General features: G+C 39.7%; 1 protein-coding gene across 3 annotated transcripts in view; it reads right to left on the reverse strand.

The window, feature by feature from the left end:
* Nucleotides 1–18,917, reverse strand: part of ANKZF1 (ankyrin repeat and zinc finger peptidyl tRNA hydrolase 1) — an 85,096-nt gene that overhangs the window by 33,083 nt on the left and 33,096 nt on the right. For all 3 annotated transcript variants that reach the window (XM_053698200.1, XM_053698202.1, XM_053698201.1), the window contains exons 12-14: nt 17,913–18,180; nt 16,501–16,612; nt 13,489–13,656 (exon numbers count right to left, since the gene is read on the reverse strand). In XM_053698200.1, the coding sequence (XP_053554175.1) occupies nt 13,489–13,656; nt 16,501–16,612; nt 17,913–18,180 (548 nt within the window). The remainder of the gene's footprint in view (nt 1–13,488; nt 13,657–16,500; nt 16,613–17,912; nt 18,181–18,917) is intronic.

Here is an 18,917-nt window from a genome sequence, read left to right on the forward strand (position 1 = left end):
TCCCCGACTATTCAAAAGGCAACAGCTACAGCCTTTTCTGAGTTAATTAATGTCCCAGAATATAAAAGCTGCCCATATCTTTAAGCTGAGCGACAGCATGATCAGTCCCACATTCAAGAGGTCGTCCTTTCCTCCTGTAGTTCTGTGGAGACATACAGGGTCTTAGTTAATATTTGCCAAGACCATCATCTGAAGGGCAGCACTCAGTATGGGAGGAGCAGTGAGAAGTGAATCCCACCAGTTCCCATTGCTTTAAAGCCACCTGTAGCTCTACTCTAGAGGCTGACAAGGAATACGGCTACACCCTAAATAAAATAGCACTCACTGGTACCAGTTTAAAAAAAAACAAAAAAAAAACTCTTGATTGAAGAATCTAAACTAACACCTCACTTTACCTCTTCCTATCACTAACACAGGCAAAGAGAATGACTGGAGTGGGAGGGAAGGGAGGAGCTATATATACAGCTCTGCTGTGGTGCTCTTTGCCTCCTCCTGCTGACCAGGAGGCGATATCCCACAAGTAAGGATGAAATCCGTAGACTCATCGTATCTTTAAAAAGAAAGTAGCCTTTTTTCAAAAACAGACGAAAAATGAAGCTCTGAATAGATTGTGATCAAGGCCATACTACGATTGTTCCTCAAAAATATATTGTGAATTTCTAATCAATATATTATCTGTTTATGTAAATTCCTGGTTGTATTTGAATAAAAAACATTCCCAATTTGCGGGGGGGTGGAGCCAACTTCCAAATCGGCAGGACGCGTCTCATTGAAGCTCCTGGCCTTAAACTTATTTTACCTCGGGTATTAATACAATTATCCAGCCAACTGTACTTCATCAAGTGAGGATATCTATAGCTATATTCTAGCAAGATCCTGGAGCTGATTTTCGACTGCAACCCTGACCTATGCTCTTTGGAAAGCCACGCGGACCTGCATTTGCCTAGATCCTGAAGCTTTGAGTACTACATTCAGTCTACCGCGTGTCTGGGGCTACCGGATGAAACACCCCCCAGGGTCTGGGTTACAAGGTAGTTCATAACTACCACATCTGAGACCTTCCTATTTCAGCACAGAGGGAACCATCTATCCTGAAAACAAGCGTTAACACTTTCGAGCCGATTAAAACCTGCTCAAAATATAAAGGCTCTGGACAATTGGGAAAGATGATACAGCTAATAGAAAACCATTATAAAAGTCTAAAACTTGAGTTAGGCAACTTACTCCTAAAACAAAGGCCTATACATATCGTTAGATCAACAAAGACGAGCGAGCCGATGAAGGAATATCATGATAGCTCTTTGCTGACAATGATGGCACACCAGAGAGCAGATCTGACGCCAATGGGAGCCCTGACAAATGGACAAAAATCTGATGCCGATCGGGAGCTAATCATACATCAAAGTGGCATTGCGGTGAAGTCCTCCCCTAACAATCTGGAAGAGAATTTTCTCATTTGTGACTCCTACCCTACCACAACACCTGACACCAGGAATCGGAAAAGGGTTCCTATTAAAACCTATGCCCTGATGTTACGCAGTCTAAAGAATAGGACTGGTCTTGCTTACCAGAATCTTCCTTTTCTGGACACTCGTAAAACGAAAGGCGATGGGCTATACCACGCTCCTAGGATGCAGAGATAGGTGTATGTAGGCGGACCCCTGGTGACTCTTAGCAGGCAGAGTTATCATAAAGAGCAAAGCAATCCAGCTAATGCCCACCTGCTTCCACAACTTGGGGTGGGATAGAACCAGCTGCCCTTCACCAATGGAGACGGTTACTCTATGCACTGTGAGATCTATTTGTCTACAACTGACACCGGAGGAATAGGCTCCATACCTTAGAGAGAAAATGAGCGTCACGAAGTGCAAAGGGTGAGATGCGAGTTCTATTATTCAGGACTCATAGTCGGAAATGCTCAACTTGAGCAAAGCCAGCGCAAGCTCCTACTATTATTTAAAATAGAACTTGGTGCGAGTGACTACACTAATATGTTCATGATGACTCTGTCTGAGACATAGATAATAGATTTAGATCACTCCAGATATCCACCTAGACATTTTGTCCCCATGCATTACTTGTACCTCTTGGCTTCAGCGGACTTAAGTGCATTTTGTCATCCACATGCTTTTTCTTTTTTTTTTTTCTACTCTCATTGTTTGTGATTAAGTTTGTTGAAATATATTTATAATGCTATCTGTTCCCCAAGTCCTTACAAATGACTTCATACCCATATATAAGCAAAAACATAATTTATGCTTACCTGATAAATTCCTTTCTTCTGTTGTGTGATCAGTCCACGGGTCATCATTACTTCTGGGATATAACTCCTCCCCAACAGGAAATGCAAGAGGATTCACCCAGCAGAGCTGCATATAGCTCCTCCCCTCTACGTCAGTCCCAGTCATTCGACCAAGAATCAACGAGAAAGGAGTAACCAAGGGTGAAGTGGTGACTGGAGTATAATTTAAAAGATATTTACCTGCCTTAAAACAGGGCGGGCCGTGGACTGATCACACAACAGAAGAAAGGAATTTATCAGGTAAGCATAAATTATGTTTTCTTCTGTTATGTGTGATCAGTCCACGGGTCATCATTACTTCTGGGATACCAATACCAAAGCAAAAGTACACGGATGACGGGAGGGATAGGCAGGCTCATTACACAGAAGGAACCACTGCCTGAAGAACCTTTCTCCCAAAAATAGCCTCCGAAGAAGCAAAAGTGTCAAATTTGTAAAATTTGGAAAAAGTATGAAGCGAAGACCAAGTTGCAGCCTTGCAAATCTGTTCAACAGAGGCCTCATTCTTAAAGGCCCAAGTGGAAGCCACAGCTCTAGTGGAGTGAGCTGTAATTCTTTCAGGAGGCTGCTGTCCAGCAGTCTCATAGGCTAAACGTATTATGCTACGAAGCCAAAAAGAGAGAGAGGTAGCAGAAGCTTTTTGACCTCTCCTCTGTCCAGAATAAACGACAAACAGGGAAGAAGTTTGGCGAAAATCTTTAGTTGCCTGCAAGTAGAACTTGAGGGCACGAACTACATCCAGATTGTGTAGAAGACGTTCCTTCTTTGAAGAAGGATTTGGACACAAGGATGGAACAACAATCTCTTGATTGATATTCCTGTTAGTGACTACCTTAGGTAAGAACCCAGGTTTAGTACGCAGAACTACCTTGTCTGAGTGAAAAATCAGATAAGGAGAATCACAATGTAAGGCTGATAACTCAGAGACTCTTCGAGCCGAGGAAATAGCCATTAAAAACAGAACTTTCCAAGATAACAATTTTATATCAATGGAATGAAGGGGTTCAAACGGAACACCCTGTAAAACGTTAAGAACTAAGTTTAAACTCCATGGCGGAGCAACAGCTTTAAACACAGGCTTGATCCTAGCTAAAGCCTGACAAAAGGCCTGGACGTCTGGATTTTCTGACAGACGCCTGTGTAACAAGATGGACAGAGCTGAAATCTGTCCCTTTAATGAACTAGCTGATAAACCCTTTTCTAAACCTTCTTGTAGAAAGGACAATATCCTAGCGATCCTAACCTTACTCCAGGAGTAACCTTTGGATTCGCACCAGTATAGGTATTTACGCCATATTTTATGGTAAATCCTTCTGGTAACAGGCTTCCTAGCCTGTATCAGGGTATCAATAACCGACTCAGAAAAACCACGTTTTGATAAAATCAAGCGTTCAATTTCCAAGCAGTCAGCTTCAGAGAAGTTAGATTTTGATGTTTGAATGGACCCTGTATCAGAAGGTCCTGTCTTAGAGGTAGAGACCAAGGCGGACAGGATGACATGTCCACTAGATCTGCATACCAAGTCCTGCGTGGCCATGCAGGCGCTATTAGAATCACTGATGCTCTCTCCTGTTTGATTTTGGCAATCAATCGAGGAAGCAGCGGGAAGGGTGGAAACACATAAGCCATCCCGAAGTTCCAAGGTGCTGTCAAAGCATCTATCAGAACCGCTCCCGGATCCCTGGATCTGGACCCGTAGTGAGGAAGTTTGGCGTTCTGGCGAGACGCCATGAGATCTATCTCTGGTTTGCCCCAACGTCGAAGTATTTGGGCAAAGACCTCCGGATGAAGTTCCCACTCCCCCGGATGAAAAGTCTGGCGACTCAAGAAATCCGCCTCCCAGTTCTCCACTCCCGGGATGTGGATTGCTGACAGGTGGCAAGAGTGAGACTCTGCCCAGCGAATTATCTTTGATACTTCCATCATTGCTAGGGAGCTTCTTGTCCCTCCCTGATGGTTGATGTAAGCTACAGTCGTGATGTTGTCCGACTGAAACCTGATGAACCCCCGAGTTGTTAATTGGGGCCAAGCCAGAAGGGCATTGAGAACTGCTCTCAATTCCAGGATGTTTATTGGAAGGAGACTCTCCTCCTGATTCCATAGTCCCTGAGCCTTCAGAGAATTCCAGACAGCGCCCCAACCTAGTAGGCTGGCGTCTGTTGTTACAATTGTCCAGTCTGGCCTGCTGAATGGCATCCCCCTGGACAGGTGTGGCCGATAAAGCCACCATAGAAGAGAATTTCTGGTCTCTTGATTCAGATTCAGAGTAGGGGACAAATCTGAGTAATCCCCATTCCACTGACTTAGCATGCACAATTGCAGCGGTCTGAGGTGTAGGCGTGCAAAAGGTACTATGTCCATTGCCGCTACCATTAAGCCGATCACCTCCATGCATTGAGCTACTGACGGGTGTTGAATGGAATGAAGGACACGGCATGCATTTTGAAGCTTTGTTAACCTGTCTTCTGTCAGGTAAATCTTCATTTCTACAGAATCTATAAGAGTCCCCAAGAATGGAACTCTTGTGAGAGGAAAAAGAGAACTCTTCTTTTCGTTCACTTTCCATCCATGCGACCTTAGAAATGCCAGAACTAACTCTGTATGAGACTTGGCAGTTTGAAAGCTTGAAGCTTGTATTAGAATGTCGTCTAGGTACGGAGCTACCGAAATCCCTCGCGGTCTTAGTACCGCCAGAAGGGCACCCAGAACCTTTGTGAAGATTCTTGGAGCCGTAGCCAATCCGAATGGAAGAGCTACAAACTGGTAGTGCCTGTCTAAGAAGGCAAACCTTAGATACCGGTGATGATCTTTGTGAATCGGTATGTGAAGGTAAGCATCTTTTAAATCCACTGTGGTCATGTACTGACCCTTTTGGATCATGGGTAAGATTGTCCGAATAGTTTCCATTTTGAACGATGGAACTCTTAGGAATTTGTTTAGAATCTTTAAATCTAAGATTGGCCTGAAAGTTCCCTCTTTTTTGGGAACCACAAACAGGTTTGAGTAGAACCCTTGTCCTTGTTCCGACCGCGGAACCGGATGGATCACTCCCATTAATAACAGATCTTGTACACAGCGTAGAAACGCTTCTTTCTTTATCTGGTTTGTTGACAACCTTGACAGATGAAATCTCCCTCTTGGGGGAGATAATTTGAAGTCTAGAAGGTATCCCTGAGATATGATCTCTAGCGCCCAGGGATCCTGAACATCTCTTGCCCAGGCCTGGGCGAAGAGAGAAAGTCTGCCCCCCACTAGATCCGGTCCCGGATCGGGGGCTCTCGGTTCATGCTGTCTTTGGGGCAGCAGCAGGTTTCCTGGCCTGCTTGCTCTTGTTCCAGGACTGGTTAGGCTTCCAGCCTTGCCTGTAACGAGCAACAGCTCCCTCCTGTTTTGGTGCAGTGGAGGTTGATGCTGCTCCTGTTTTGAAATTCCGAAAGGGACGAAAATTAGACTGTCTAGCCTTAGCTTTGGCTTTGTCTTGAGGTAGGGCGTGGCCCTTACCTCCTGTAATGTCAGCGATAATTTCTTTCAAACCGGGCCCAAATAAAGACTGCCCCTTGAAAGGTATATTAAGTAATTTGGACTTAGAAGTAACATCAGCTGACCAGGATTTTAGCCACAGCGCCCTACGTGCCTGTATGGCGAATCCTGAGTTCTTAGCCGTAAGTTTGGTTAAATGTACTACGGCCTCCGAAATGAATGAATTAGCTAGTTTAAGGACTCTAAGCCTGTCCGTAATGTCGTCTAGCGTAGATGAACTAAGGTTCTCTTCCAGAGACTCAATCCAAAATGCTGCCGCAGCCGTAATCGGCGCGATACATGCAAGGGGTTGCAATATAAAACCTTGTTGAACAAACATTTTCTTAAGGTAACCCTCTAATTTTTTATCCATTGGATCTGAAAAAGCACAGCTATCCTCCACCGGGATAGTGGTACGCTTAGCTAAAGTAGAAACTGCTCCCTCCACCTTAGGGACCGTTTGCCATAAGTCCCGAGTGGTGGTGTCTATTGGAAACATCTTTCTAAATATTGGAGGGGGTGAGAACGGCACACCGGGTCTATCCCACTCCTTAGTAACAATTTCAGTTAGTCTCTTAGGTATAGGAAAAACGTCAGTACTCGCCGGTACCGCAAAGTATTTATCCAACCTACACAGTTTCTCTGGTATTGCAACGGTGTTACAATCATTGAGAGCTGCTAAGACCTCCCCTAGTAATACACGGAGGTTCTCCAATTTAAATTTAAAATTTGAAATATCTGAATCCAATCTGTTTGGATCAGAACCGTCACCTACAGAATGAAGCTCTCCGTCCTCATGCTCTGCAAGCTGTGACGCAGTATCAGACATGGCCCTAGTATTGTCAGCGCACTCTGTTCTCACCCCAGAGTGATCACGCTTGCCTCTTAGTTCTGGTAATTTAGACAAAACTTCAGTCATAACAGTAGCCATATCTTGTAATGTTATCTGTAATGGCCGCCCAGATGTACTAGGCGCCATAATATCACGCACCTCCCGGGCGGGAGATGCAGGTACTGCCGCGTGAGGCGAGTTAGTCGGCATAACTCTCCCCTCGCTGTTTGGTGAAATTTGTTCAAATTGTACAGATTGACTTTTATTTAAAGTAGCATCAATACAGTTAGTACATAAATTTCTATTGGGCTCCACCTTGGCATTGGAACAAATGACACAGATATCATCCTCTGAGTCAGACATGTTTAACACACTAGCAATAAACTTGCAACTTGGTTATAATCTTTTTTAGCAAAAACGTACTGTGCCTCAAAGAGGTACTAAACGATTAAATGACAGTTGAAACAATGAACTGAAAAACAGTTATAGCATCAAACTTTAAAACAACACAACTTTTAGCAAAGGTTTGTTCCCATTAGTAAAATAACAATAATTAAATTTGACATAAAAATTACAGAGCAACGTTTTTATTCACAGTCAATATAAAATTCTCACAGCTCTGCTGAGAGAATCTACCTCCCTCCAAAGAAGTTTGAAGACCCCTGAGATCTGTCAGAGATGAACCGGATCATGCAGGAAATATAAGAGTAACTGACTGGAATTTTTTGATGCGTAGCAAAGAGCGCCAAAAACGGCCCCTACAGCAGTGAAGAGAAACGAAACTGTCACAATTAAAACCAAACAACTGCCAAGTGGAAAATAATGCCCAAATATTTATTCACTCAGTACCTCAGAAATGTAAACGATTCTACATTCCAGCAAAAACGTTTAACATGATAAATACTTATTAAAAGGATTAGTGACTTTTAACAGAGTAGTTCCGGTGAAATACCATCCCCAGAATACTGAAGTGTATACATACATGTCATTATAACGGTATGGCAGGATTTTCTCATCAATTCCATTCAGAAAATAAAAACTGCTACATACCTCAATGCAGATTCATCTGCCCGCTGTCCCCTGATCTGAAGCTTTTACCTCCCTCAGATGGCCGAGAACAGCAATATGATCTTAACTACTCCGGTTAAAATCATAGTAAAAAACTCTGGTAGATTCTTCCTCAAACTCTGCCAGAGAAGTAATAACACGCTCCGGTGCTATTGTAAAATAACAAACTTTTGATTGAAGTCATAAAAACTAAGTATAATCACCATAGTCCTCTCACACATCCTATCTAGTCGTTGGGTGCAAGAGAATGACTGGGACTGACGTAGAGGGGAGGAGCTATATGCAGCTCTGCTGGGTGAATCCTCTTGCATTTCCTGTTGGGGAGGAGTTATATCCCAGAAGTAATGATGACCCGTGGACTGATCACACATAACAGAAGAAATCATTTATATTTAAATATCTAGATGTTGGCTTATAATAGACAGTATATATAATGCTTCAATCCCATTTAATTCCAAACTTTAATACAGACCTTTAATACAGACCCGTGTGAATTATACCTGAATACACTAATAAGTGGAACTCTATCACCTTAACCCCTATTCCCTAACTTGACTCAGTAGTATACTTCACCATATAGCATATTATTAATATACTTCTATATTGTGAGGACGTTCAAAGTAGTTCAAGCCGATCCCTTAAATCACTGCATATATTATACAGTACCTGGTGTGGTATTAGGGGTTTAACTACCTCACATCGCAGGTAGGGACTTTTAAAAAGGGCACTCTAACTCACCCTTTTCTGGTGGGGTGCTGTCTGCGGCCAAGACAGCATTTCACAATACTACCCTAGTGATCCCCATTTTTTTTTTTTAATATTACTAAGTAATAACCTGCTTACTAGAGTGTTTGTTATTCTGAGTTCTTGTGCCCTTCAGTGTTTTTTTAAAATAGATTATATACCTGCAGACTCAGGGATATTATGTATTTTAGTGTATCTGCAACAATAACTGTTTGTTTGTTGGACATAGAGGTATATCTAAAACTAAATATTATTATGCTCTCCTCTCTTTTCGTCTCCTTGTCCCTCATAGTGATATTAGTACTTACATTTTAATCCATATGCTTAACTCAAATCATCGGCAATGATGGTTCTCTTATTATACCTCTCAATTCCAGATAACGGGTCCAAAAGTGGCACTTCCATTCTTTCCCCCTCACACACCCCTATCCAATCCCTCTCTGTAAAAAGCGGGCTAAGAGCGGCCAGTATATTTCAATATGGGGTATTTATACTTCGATCAGCCTTTCAATATAAAGGGAAAATATTACCCAATTAAAAACTGTATTTACCATGTATTTATGTACTTGGACCTGCGAATCCATCCTTCCACTTTATGCCTAACTTTGTTATATGACAATCTTGTTTAAATAACATTTTGAGAAAAAAAACAAAGAAAACAAAAAAAAACACACCATTCCCAATTTTCATATAGGAGTCACATACAGAACCCTGCACAGTGAGATAAACATCTCTCAAACGGTAAAATGTGTAAATTTCCTACTGACGAGACTTCTTAGATCATCTCACATGAATGGAGAGCTTTAGATCACCAGGCCCCAAGTCACAGCTGAGTTAGAATGTAGATGTATGGGGTATATATATATATATATATATATATATATATATATATATATATATACATATACATATATATATATATATATATATATATATATATATATATATATATATATATATATATATATATATATATATATATATATATATATATATATATATATACAAAATACAGCGCTAAATATCTAAAGTATTTATCCTGGCCAATCCCACATCCACTTTCCTTAAAGTGGAAGTAAATGCATAAAGATATTTATAGAATGGATGAGATGGCGCTAAAAAAGCTGCATATAACACCACACCTATTTCTAAAGTGTAAATATATAAAAATCTGAATTGTGAACAAATGTATAGAACCACTGTGTTAATATTATAAAATTATTTATTATTTAACATAAAATCAAATGAATTATATCGTATACAAATAAAATATCTAGAGAATCACTTAATTATAGTAGGGACGTCTCCCCAATTGTAACCAAATTGCCACCTTAATATCCGTTATGGGAATCCGTTTCAACTTTATATTGTGTTATTCCCAGATAAACAAGGTCTCAAACTGTTTCAAAAATGATGATTAAAAGGCTTCAAATACTATACTAGTAGACAAATATTAAAAACAATCCCAGGATAATTGAGGATGTCCTTGAGTTATAAACAGCCAAAAATGACCAAGTTCACAAAGCTTCAATAATAGGGCACTTTCTCCGCTCAAAGGTCAGGAGCTGATCTTACCTGCATCCAGCAGGTCCGTTCTTATGGCTCTGATGGCTGCTCAAAAACAAATTGTTACCTTTTAGATTCTTAGCGTGTGTCCGTGACTATCGTGGTCCAATCTGTATCTGGCGTTACCTGCGTCTGTTGCAGGTCTATCCTTTCAACTCAGTTGTGATCTTTTAGAAGGCTCAGAAGCCCGGTGGTCTGTGTCTGGTATTTACCTGCGTCTGTAGCAGGTCTGTCCTCCCAGCACAGCTATATTCTTGTAAAAGGCGCAGAAGCCCGATGATCACCGTGGGCTTGTATGTATCTGCTTTTGTGAAAAGAAAAGTCCCGCACTTAGCGTGTATCACGCGCGGTCCAGCTAGGTACCTAGATACAAAATAAAGCAGAAAAAGTTTGTTCTTTTAACAGGATAATCAGCTGTTTTTTCTACGTGTTTCACCCGTTCCTCTGGGCTTTTTCAAGATATTCTAGCTGAACCGCGCGTGATACACGCTAAGTGTGGGACTTTTCTTTTCACAAAAGCGGATGCATACAAGCACACGCCCACGGTGATCATCGGGCTTCTGAGCCTTTTACAAGAATATAGCTGTGCTGGGAGGACAGACCTGCTACAGACGCAGGTAAATACCAGACACAGACCACCGGGCTTCTGAGCCTTCTAAAAGATCACAACTGAGTTGGAAGGATAGACCTGCAACAGACGCAGGTAACGCCAGATACAGATTGGACCACAATAATCATGGACACACGCTAAGAATCTAAAAGGTAACAATTTGTTTTTGAGCAGGCATCAGAGTGAAAATTGCACCGTAAGAACGGACCTGCTGGATGCAGGCAAGATCAGCTCCTGACCTTTGAATTAGACCGATTATTGAAGCTTTGTGAACTTGGTCATTTTTGGCTGTTTATAACACAAGGACATCCTCAATTATCCTGAGATTGTTTTTAATATTTGTCTACTAGTATAGTATTTGAAGTCTTATCTATGCCTTTTAATCATCATCTTTAACCCCTTAATGACCGGACCATTTTTCAATTTTCTTACCCTTAATGACAATGGCTATTTTTACATTTCTGCAGTGTTTGCGTTTAGCTGTAATTTTCCTCTTACTCGTTTACTGTACCCACACATATTATATACCGTTTTTCTCGCCATTAAATGGACTTTCTAAAGATACCATTATTTTCATCATATCTTATAATTTACTAAAAAAAAAATTATAAAATATGAGGAAAAAATGGAAAAAAAACACACTTTTTCTAACTTTGACCCCCAAAATCTGTTACACATCTACAATCACCAAAAAACACTGATGCTAAATAGTTTATAAATTTTGTCCTGAGTTTAGAAATACCCAATGTTTGCACGTTCTTTGCTTTTTTTGCAATTTATGGGGCAATAAATACAAGTAGCACTTTACTATTTCCAAACCACTTTTTTTCAAAATTAGCGCTAGTTACTTTGGAACCCTGATATCTGTCAGGAATACCTGAATATCCCTTGACATGTATATATTTTGTTTTAGAAGACATCCCAAAGTATTGATCTAGGCCCATTTTGGTATATTTCATGCCACCATTTCACCGCCAAATGCGATAAAAAAAAAAAGTTCACTTTTTCACAAATTTTGTCACAAACTTTAGGTTTCCCACTGAAATTATTTATAAACAGCTTCTGCAATTATGGCACAAATGGTTGTAAATTCTTCTCTGGGATCCCCTTTTTCAGAAATAACAGACTATATGGCTTTGTGGTTGCGTTTTGGTAATTAGAAGGCCGCTAAATGCCGCTGCGCACCACACGTGTTTTATGTCCAGGAGTGAAGGGGTTAATTAGGGAGCTTGTAGGGAGATTGTAGTGTTAATTTTAGCTTTAGTGTAGTGTAGTAGACAACCCCAAGTATTGATCTAGGCCCATTTTGGTATATTTTATGCCACCATTTCACCGCCAAATGCGAGCAAATAAAAAAAAAAAAACTTTACATTTTTCACAATTTTAGGTTTCTCACTGAAATTATTTACAAACAGCTTGTGCAATTATGGCAGAAATTGTTGTAAAAGCTTCTCTGGGATCCCCTTTGTTCATAAATAGCAGACTTATATGGCTTTGGCGTTGCTTTTTGGTAATTAGAAGGCCGCTAAATGCTGCTGCGCACCACACGTGAATTATGCCCAGCAGTGAAGGGGTTAAATTAGGTAGTTTGTAAGGAGCTTGCAGGGTTAATTTTAGAGATCAGCCTCCCACCTGACACATCCCACCCCCTGATCCCTCCCAAACAGCTCTCTTCCCTCCCCCACCCCACAATTGTTCCCGCCATCTTAAGTACTGGCAGAAAGTCTGCCAGTACTAAATAAGAGTTTTTTTTTTTTTTTTTTTAAATAAAAATAATAAAATATTTTAGTTGTGATGAACCCCTTCCTTAGCACCAACCTCCCTGATCCCCCCCTCCAGCTCTCTAACCCTCTCCCCTACCTAATTACCGCCATCTTGGGTACTGGCAGCTGTCTGCCAGTACCCAGTTTGGCCCCACAAACCAAAGTATTTTAATTTTATTTTTAACTTTTATTTTTAATTATTTCTGTAGTGTAGCAGCCCCCCCACAATACCCCCACCCCCTCCCCCTCCCAGATCCTTTTATATGGAAAAAAAAAAATTTTAACTTTTTTTTCCCCCTTCCTAACTTCATTGGTGTCAGTGTGGCTAATGCGTGCACGTGCGTCCTCGTGCACGCGCATCGTGCACACGCGCACACGCTCCCTCCTCCCACCCGGTCAAACGGCACCATCGGCACCATCGCTACCAGTGCAGAGAGGGCCACAGAGTGGCTCTCTCTGCATCGGAAGCTTGTAAAGGGGTATTGCAGGATGCCTCCATATCGAGGCATCACTGCAATACCCTCAGAGCTGCTGGAAGTGGTTGTGATCACTTCCAGCACTCTGTTAGACAACTGACGTACCAGGTACGTCCATTGTCATTAACTGCTTGTTAATGCATGACGTACCTGGTACGTCAGTTGTCATTAAGGGGTTAAAACAGTTTGAGACATTGTTTATCTGGGAATAACACAATATAAAGTTGAAACGGATTCCCATAACGGATATTAAGGTGGCAATTTGGTTACAATTGGGGAGACGTCCCTACTATAATTAAGTGATTCTCTAGATATTTTATTTGTATACGATATAATTCATTTGATTTTATGTTAGATAATAAATAATTTTATAATATTAACACAGTGGTTCTATACATTTGTTCACAATTCAGATTTTTATATATTTACACTTTAGAAATAGGTGTGGTGTTATATGCAGCTTTTTTAGCGCCATCTCATCCATTCTATAAGTATATATACATATGCTCTGTGCACAGTAAATGCAAACACACACACTTTAAGACCCATCTTCCCTGGCTATGAAACTGTAGATGCTTCTATTGGAATAGACTGTCTGCCTTTCTCACCTTCTCACGGTCACTCAGAGCTGCAAACCTTTTCTTTTCAGCTTCTTCTTTTTCTTTTTGTAAGCGCTGTTCTTTTTCCTCTTTTTCCCTTTGTTTCCTCTGCGCTTTCTGGGCCCGCTTCTTTTCAGCCCTTCGATTCTCTGCCTCCACAGACACAGGCTCAGGGATCTGAAAATAAAATTGGATGGTGTGACCTAAAGGCCGGGCTTATAAAGGAAGAAAAGAACAATTACTGTTTGAATAGAAACCCAACATTTTTCTTTTATAATTCAGATAGAGCTTACAATTTTAAACAACTTTCAAATTTACTTCAATTTTTAAATCTATTTCATTTTCTTAATATCCTTTGTCAAAGGAGCGGAAATGTACTACTGGAAACTAGCTGAACACACGGGCTGAGCCAAGGACAAAAGGCATATATGTGCAGCCACCAGCTGCTCCTCAGACTAGGTATGCTTTTCAACAAAGGATACAAGCTAAAAAAAAGAAAATTAGAAAAAAGAACTAAATTGCAAAGTTGTACAAATTGCATGATCTATCTGAATCATTAAAAGTGTAATTTTAACTTCCATGTCCCTTAAAGGGACAGTCAACTCCAGAATTTTGTATTGTTTAAAAAGACAGATAATCCCTTTATTAACCATTCCCCAAGTTTTGCATAACCAATACTGTTATATTAATATATTTTTTACCTCTGTGATTGCCTTGTATCTAAGCTTCTGCAGACTGCCCCCTTTTTCAGTTATTTTGACAGACTTGCATTTAAGCCAATCAGTGCCCTCTCATAAGTAACTCCTTGGCTTGAGCACGTTATCTATATGGCACACATGAACAGCCTCTAGCTGTGAAATTAAAATATGAGCCTACCTAGGTTTAGGTTTCAACTAGCCAAGAGAACAAAGCAAATTTGATGATAAAAGTAAATTGGAAAGTTGTTTAAAATTACATGCCCTACTATAAAGAGTTGCAGATGTAGTAGAACAGGGGAAAATAATGATCTTTGTACAACTAAGAGATACAACTAGACCCAATAGGCTTACATTGGTACTTGTACCTGCAATTAAACTCAGATTTTAAAGAATATGTCTCAGACACCAAACTGGGAACCCCAAACACTCTAGAGAAAATTTGTAGTTCCAAAACTAGACTCAAAAGAACGATTACCAAATTATACATTGCAATTCAAGCTGTGAATGACAGTGATAAATCAAACCTGCTAAACAGATGGGAAAGAGACTTAAGAATAGAACATGACACCAAAAAATGGAAGGATATTTTTTCTCAATCACATAGAGGATTACTCAGCGCTGACATGAGGGAAAACACTATTAAAACAACATTCAGATGGTACCTTACACCAATTATTACCTCCCGCACTAAAACCAACAACTCACGGCTTTGCTACAGAGGCTGAGGATTAGAAGGTACATATCTCCACAGGTGGTGGGATTGCTACAGAGGTTGAGGATTAGAAGGTACATATCTCCACAGGTGGTGGGAATGCTACAGAGGCTGAGGATTAGAAGGTACATATCTCCACAGGTGGTGGGATTGCTACAGAGGCTGAGGATTAGAAAGTACATATCTCCACAGGTGGTGGGATTGCTACAGAGGCTGAGGATTAGAAGGTACATATGTCCACAGGTGGTGGGATTGCTACAGAGGCTGAGGATTAGAAGGTACATATCTCCACAGGTGGTGGGATTGCTACAGAGGTTGAGGATTAGAAGGTACATATGTCCACAGGTGGTGGGATTGCTACAGAGGCTGAGGATTAGAAGGTACATATGTCCACAGGTGGTGGGATTGCTACAAAGGCTGAGGATTAGAAGGTACATATCTCCACAGGTGGTGGGATTGCTACAGAAGTTGAGGATTAGAAGGTACATATCTCCACAGGTGGTGGGATTGCTACAGAGGCTGAGGATTAGAAGGTACATATGTCCACAGGTGGTGGGATTGCTACAGAGGCTGAGGATTAGAAGGTACTTATCTCCACAGGTGGTGGGATTGCTACAGAGGCTGAGGATTAGAAGGTACATATCTCCACAGGTGGTGGGATTGCTACAGAGGCTGAGGATTAGAAGGTACATATCTCCACAGGTGGTGGGATTGCTACAGAGGCTGAGGATTAGAAGGTACATATCTCCACAGGTGGTGGGATTGCTACAGAGGCTGAGGATTAGAAGGTACATATCTACACAGGTGGTGGGAATGCCAAGATATACACAGGATCTGGAATAGATTGTCAAATTTCTTAGGCAGACTATTAGACGAGCCGATACAATTGACTGCGCCACAAGCATTACTGCATGAAAAGATCCTTAAATATAATACCCATATTAATCAATTCTTAAGAATCACCTGTACAGCTACAAGAATATGCATTGCAAGATTCTGAAAAGGGCCTGGGTAGAATAAAAATCATCTATAAAATGTCAGAACAAGTAGCTTGGCTACAAAACACATGGTTTTATTGGATGCAATATAATATTATATAGCCCTAAATGAAGAAACATTGCCACCCCTTAATGAGACTTTCAATATAGCAGACAACATATGATTTTTGTACATAAAGATAACCATGAGACTTCGGCAAACATACCTCCTGTTCAGATAACCTGATCATCCGACGAGACAACATCCTCCCCCTCCCCTTTCTCTTCGTTATTTTTTCTCCTCTCTTTATTTTTATTAAATTTGTGTTGACATACATCACGTTCTAGACATTGTCTACAATCATACAATTTATTTTCTTATTATAAGAATTGGAGCTAGATATAACTGATAACCTCTCTCTCTCCCCAAGATAAAGAGGTAAGCAATAAGACTCCTACAGGCAATGACTTTGTATTATACTTGGAAATTACTTAAATGTTTTGTATTCTATTCAACAGTTATTGTAAAATGGCACACTTATAACTTAATAAAAATCATTTAAACATAAAATGACATGCCCTATCTGAATCATGAAAGTTTAGTTTTAACTAGACTGTCCCTTTAACTGCATACCTGGGATTTACTGTAGTTATATCTCTCAGGATGTTCTTCACGATAATTGCGAAACCAGTTCCTAGTAACTTTATCTGGACACAGAGAGTAAGGAGTGTTTGCGGCCGAGTCCCTGGGAAGGAGATTCATTTTAGACTTATCCAATTGTAGAGTACATACTCCTTAGATCTTTACTAACACAAATAACTTTAATTAAAAAAGTTCATGTGCTATCTGTATTCATAGCAGCTAATAATTCTACGGAGTACAATCAATTAGTCTCCATCATACTTACTATGGTTTGGTTTTGGCTTACTTTTCTATGTTATTACGATCCACTAGAAGTGTTTCTGGTAAAATTATCTACCTGACTTATGGTATTACAGAAATATGGATTTAAAAAAAAAAAAAAAAAAAAAAAAAAAAAAAAAGAATAAAAAAAATATAAGAAACAGGTTTCTGGGTTTTTGTTAGTTTTGGTGTCTAGAAGTCTAGAATAAATGTACTAAACGGAAGCTAATTATCTTACTAATGATAACTAGATTTGTGCTATTAATTTGATATGATTTCATTTTCTAATTGATTTTTTTTTATAAAATCTAAACAAGTAACAATAATAATAAATGGAAATTCTGATAATTGTATTTTCGTGGTTTAAAAGCTATATAATTTAAATAGTATTTTTCTTTTACTTCTTTATGAAACCAGAAAACAATTTTGTTTATTAGTTTGTTAACATCAAGAATATGAGACAACGAACAATTAAAGAAAACTGAAGTAACAAACCAAAAGGGGGATTCATCTGGTGCTAAAAGCGTTTGGTACTCACAATGAAAAGTATTTGTATTGGTTTATGTAGAAAACAAGAACAAATCTTTAGGAAATCGTAGGTTTTCTTGTGGACTTGTATGCCCTCAAAATTTGAAAATCCTGTGAAAAATTTCTTTGCATGGATCTTTTAATAAGCAGACCCCAATAAATACTGATTTAAAAGGACCAGTCAACACAGTAGATTTGCATAATCAACAAATGCAAGATAACAAGACAATGCAATAGCACTTAGTTTGAACTTGAAATGAGTAATTTTTTTCTGACAATTTTAAAAGTTATGTCTATTTCCACTCCGCCTGTACCATGTGACAACCATCAGCCAATCACAAATGCATACACGTACCATGTGACAGCCATCAGCCAATTACAAATGCATACACGTTTATTCTGCACATGCTCAGTATGAGTTGGTGACTCAAAAAGTTTAAATATAAAAAGACTGTGCACATTTTGTTAATGGAAGTAAATTGGAAAGTTGTTTAAAACTGCATGCTCTATCTGAATAATGAAAGTTTAATTTTGACTTGAGTGTCCCTTTAACTCTTCCAGTATTTCAAATGTCCTTAATATACATAATGAGCTAAACCAGTGTGTAAAATTACCTAAGTGCAGGATCCCAGCCAGCATCCATTAGTAAACAGGCCACCTCCCCATGTCCCGCAGATGCCGTCACATGTAGAAGGGTGCGCTGATCTATAGGGAGACGTTCATTCACAAGTCTGAGCGGTTGGACTGCAGCACAAGATTCTGCTAAATAGGGATGTGGAACAGAGTTGGGGAAAATATTCCACAGGATTTGCTTAGCAGTTTCTGAATCCCCTGTCTTGCAACAAGTGAACAAGATATTCCGAATCCTGGAAAGTTCATCACCTACAGAACAGAACATCATAACATTGTCTACAAGTGTAAAGCAAAACAAGCCTATGCATTCTAGAATGTTTCTACTGTTGCAATAGTATATACCCATATAGTGATTTAAAAAAAAAAAAAAAAAAAGGGTGTAGAACTTGGAAGCCAGAGGATGGTCCTACATTTAAACAGAAATAAAAATCAAAATGTACATAAATAGAACAGACCTTTTAATAAGAGGCCAGACAAAAAGCCTTAAACCTAACACATTTTTAGGTTGGCATAAATCTCCTAACATTCTTGATAATACCATCTTGGATGAAAAGCAGAATTATAAGAGAGTAGCACTTACCAACAAATATTTACCAAGAAATAGAACACACAAGGACAGGCAGAAACCAGAAATATACCAAGGAACAAATCTTGCAGATAAAGTTGATTTTTAAAGGGACACTGAAGTCAAAATTAAACTTTCATGATTCAGATAGAGCATGCAATTTTATACAACTTTCCAACTTATTTCCATTAACAAAATGTGCACAGTATTTTTATATTTACACTTTTTAATTCACCAGCTTCTTCTGAGCGTGCGCAATAATTCACAGAGTATACTTATATGCATTTGTGATTGGCTGATGGCTGTCACATGATACAGGGAGTGTGGAAATATACATAACTTTGAAATTTGTCAGAAACAAATTTACTACTCATTTGAACTTCAGACTAAGTGCTATTGCATTGTCTTGTTTTCATGCATT

Source organism: Bombina bombina, chromosome 1 (assembly GCF_027579735.1).
Source record: "Bombina bombina isolate aBomBom1 chromosome 1, aBomBom1.pri, whole genome shotgun sequence".
In the NCBI taxonomy this organism is placed as follows: Eukaryota; Metazoa; Chordata; class Amphibia; order Anura; family Bombinatoridae; genus Bombina; species Bombina bombina.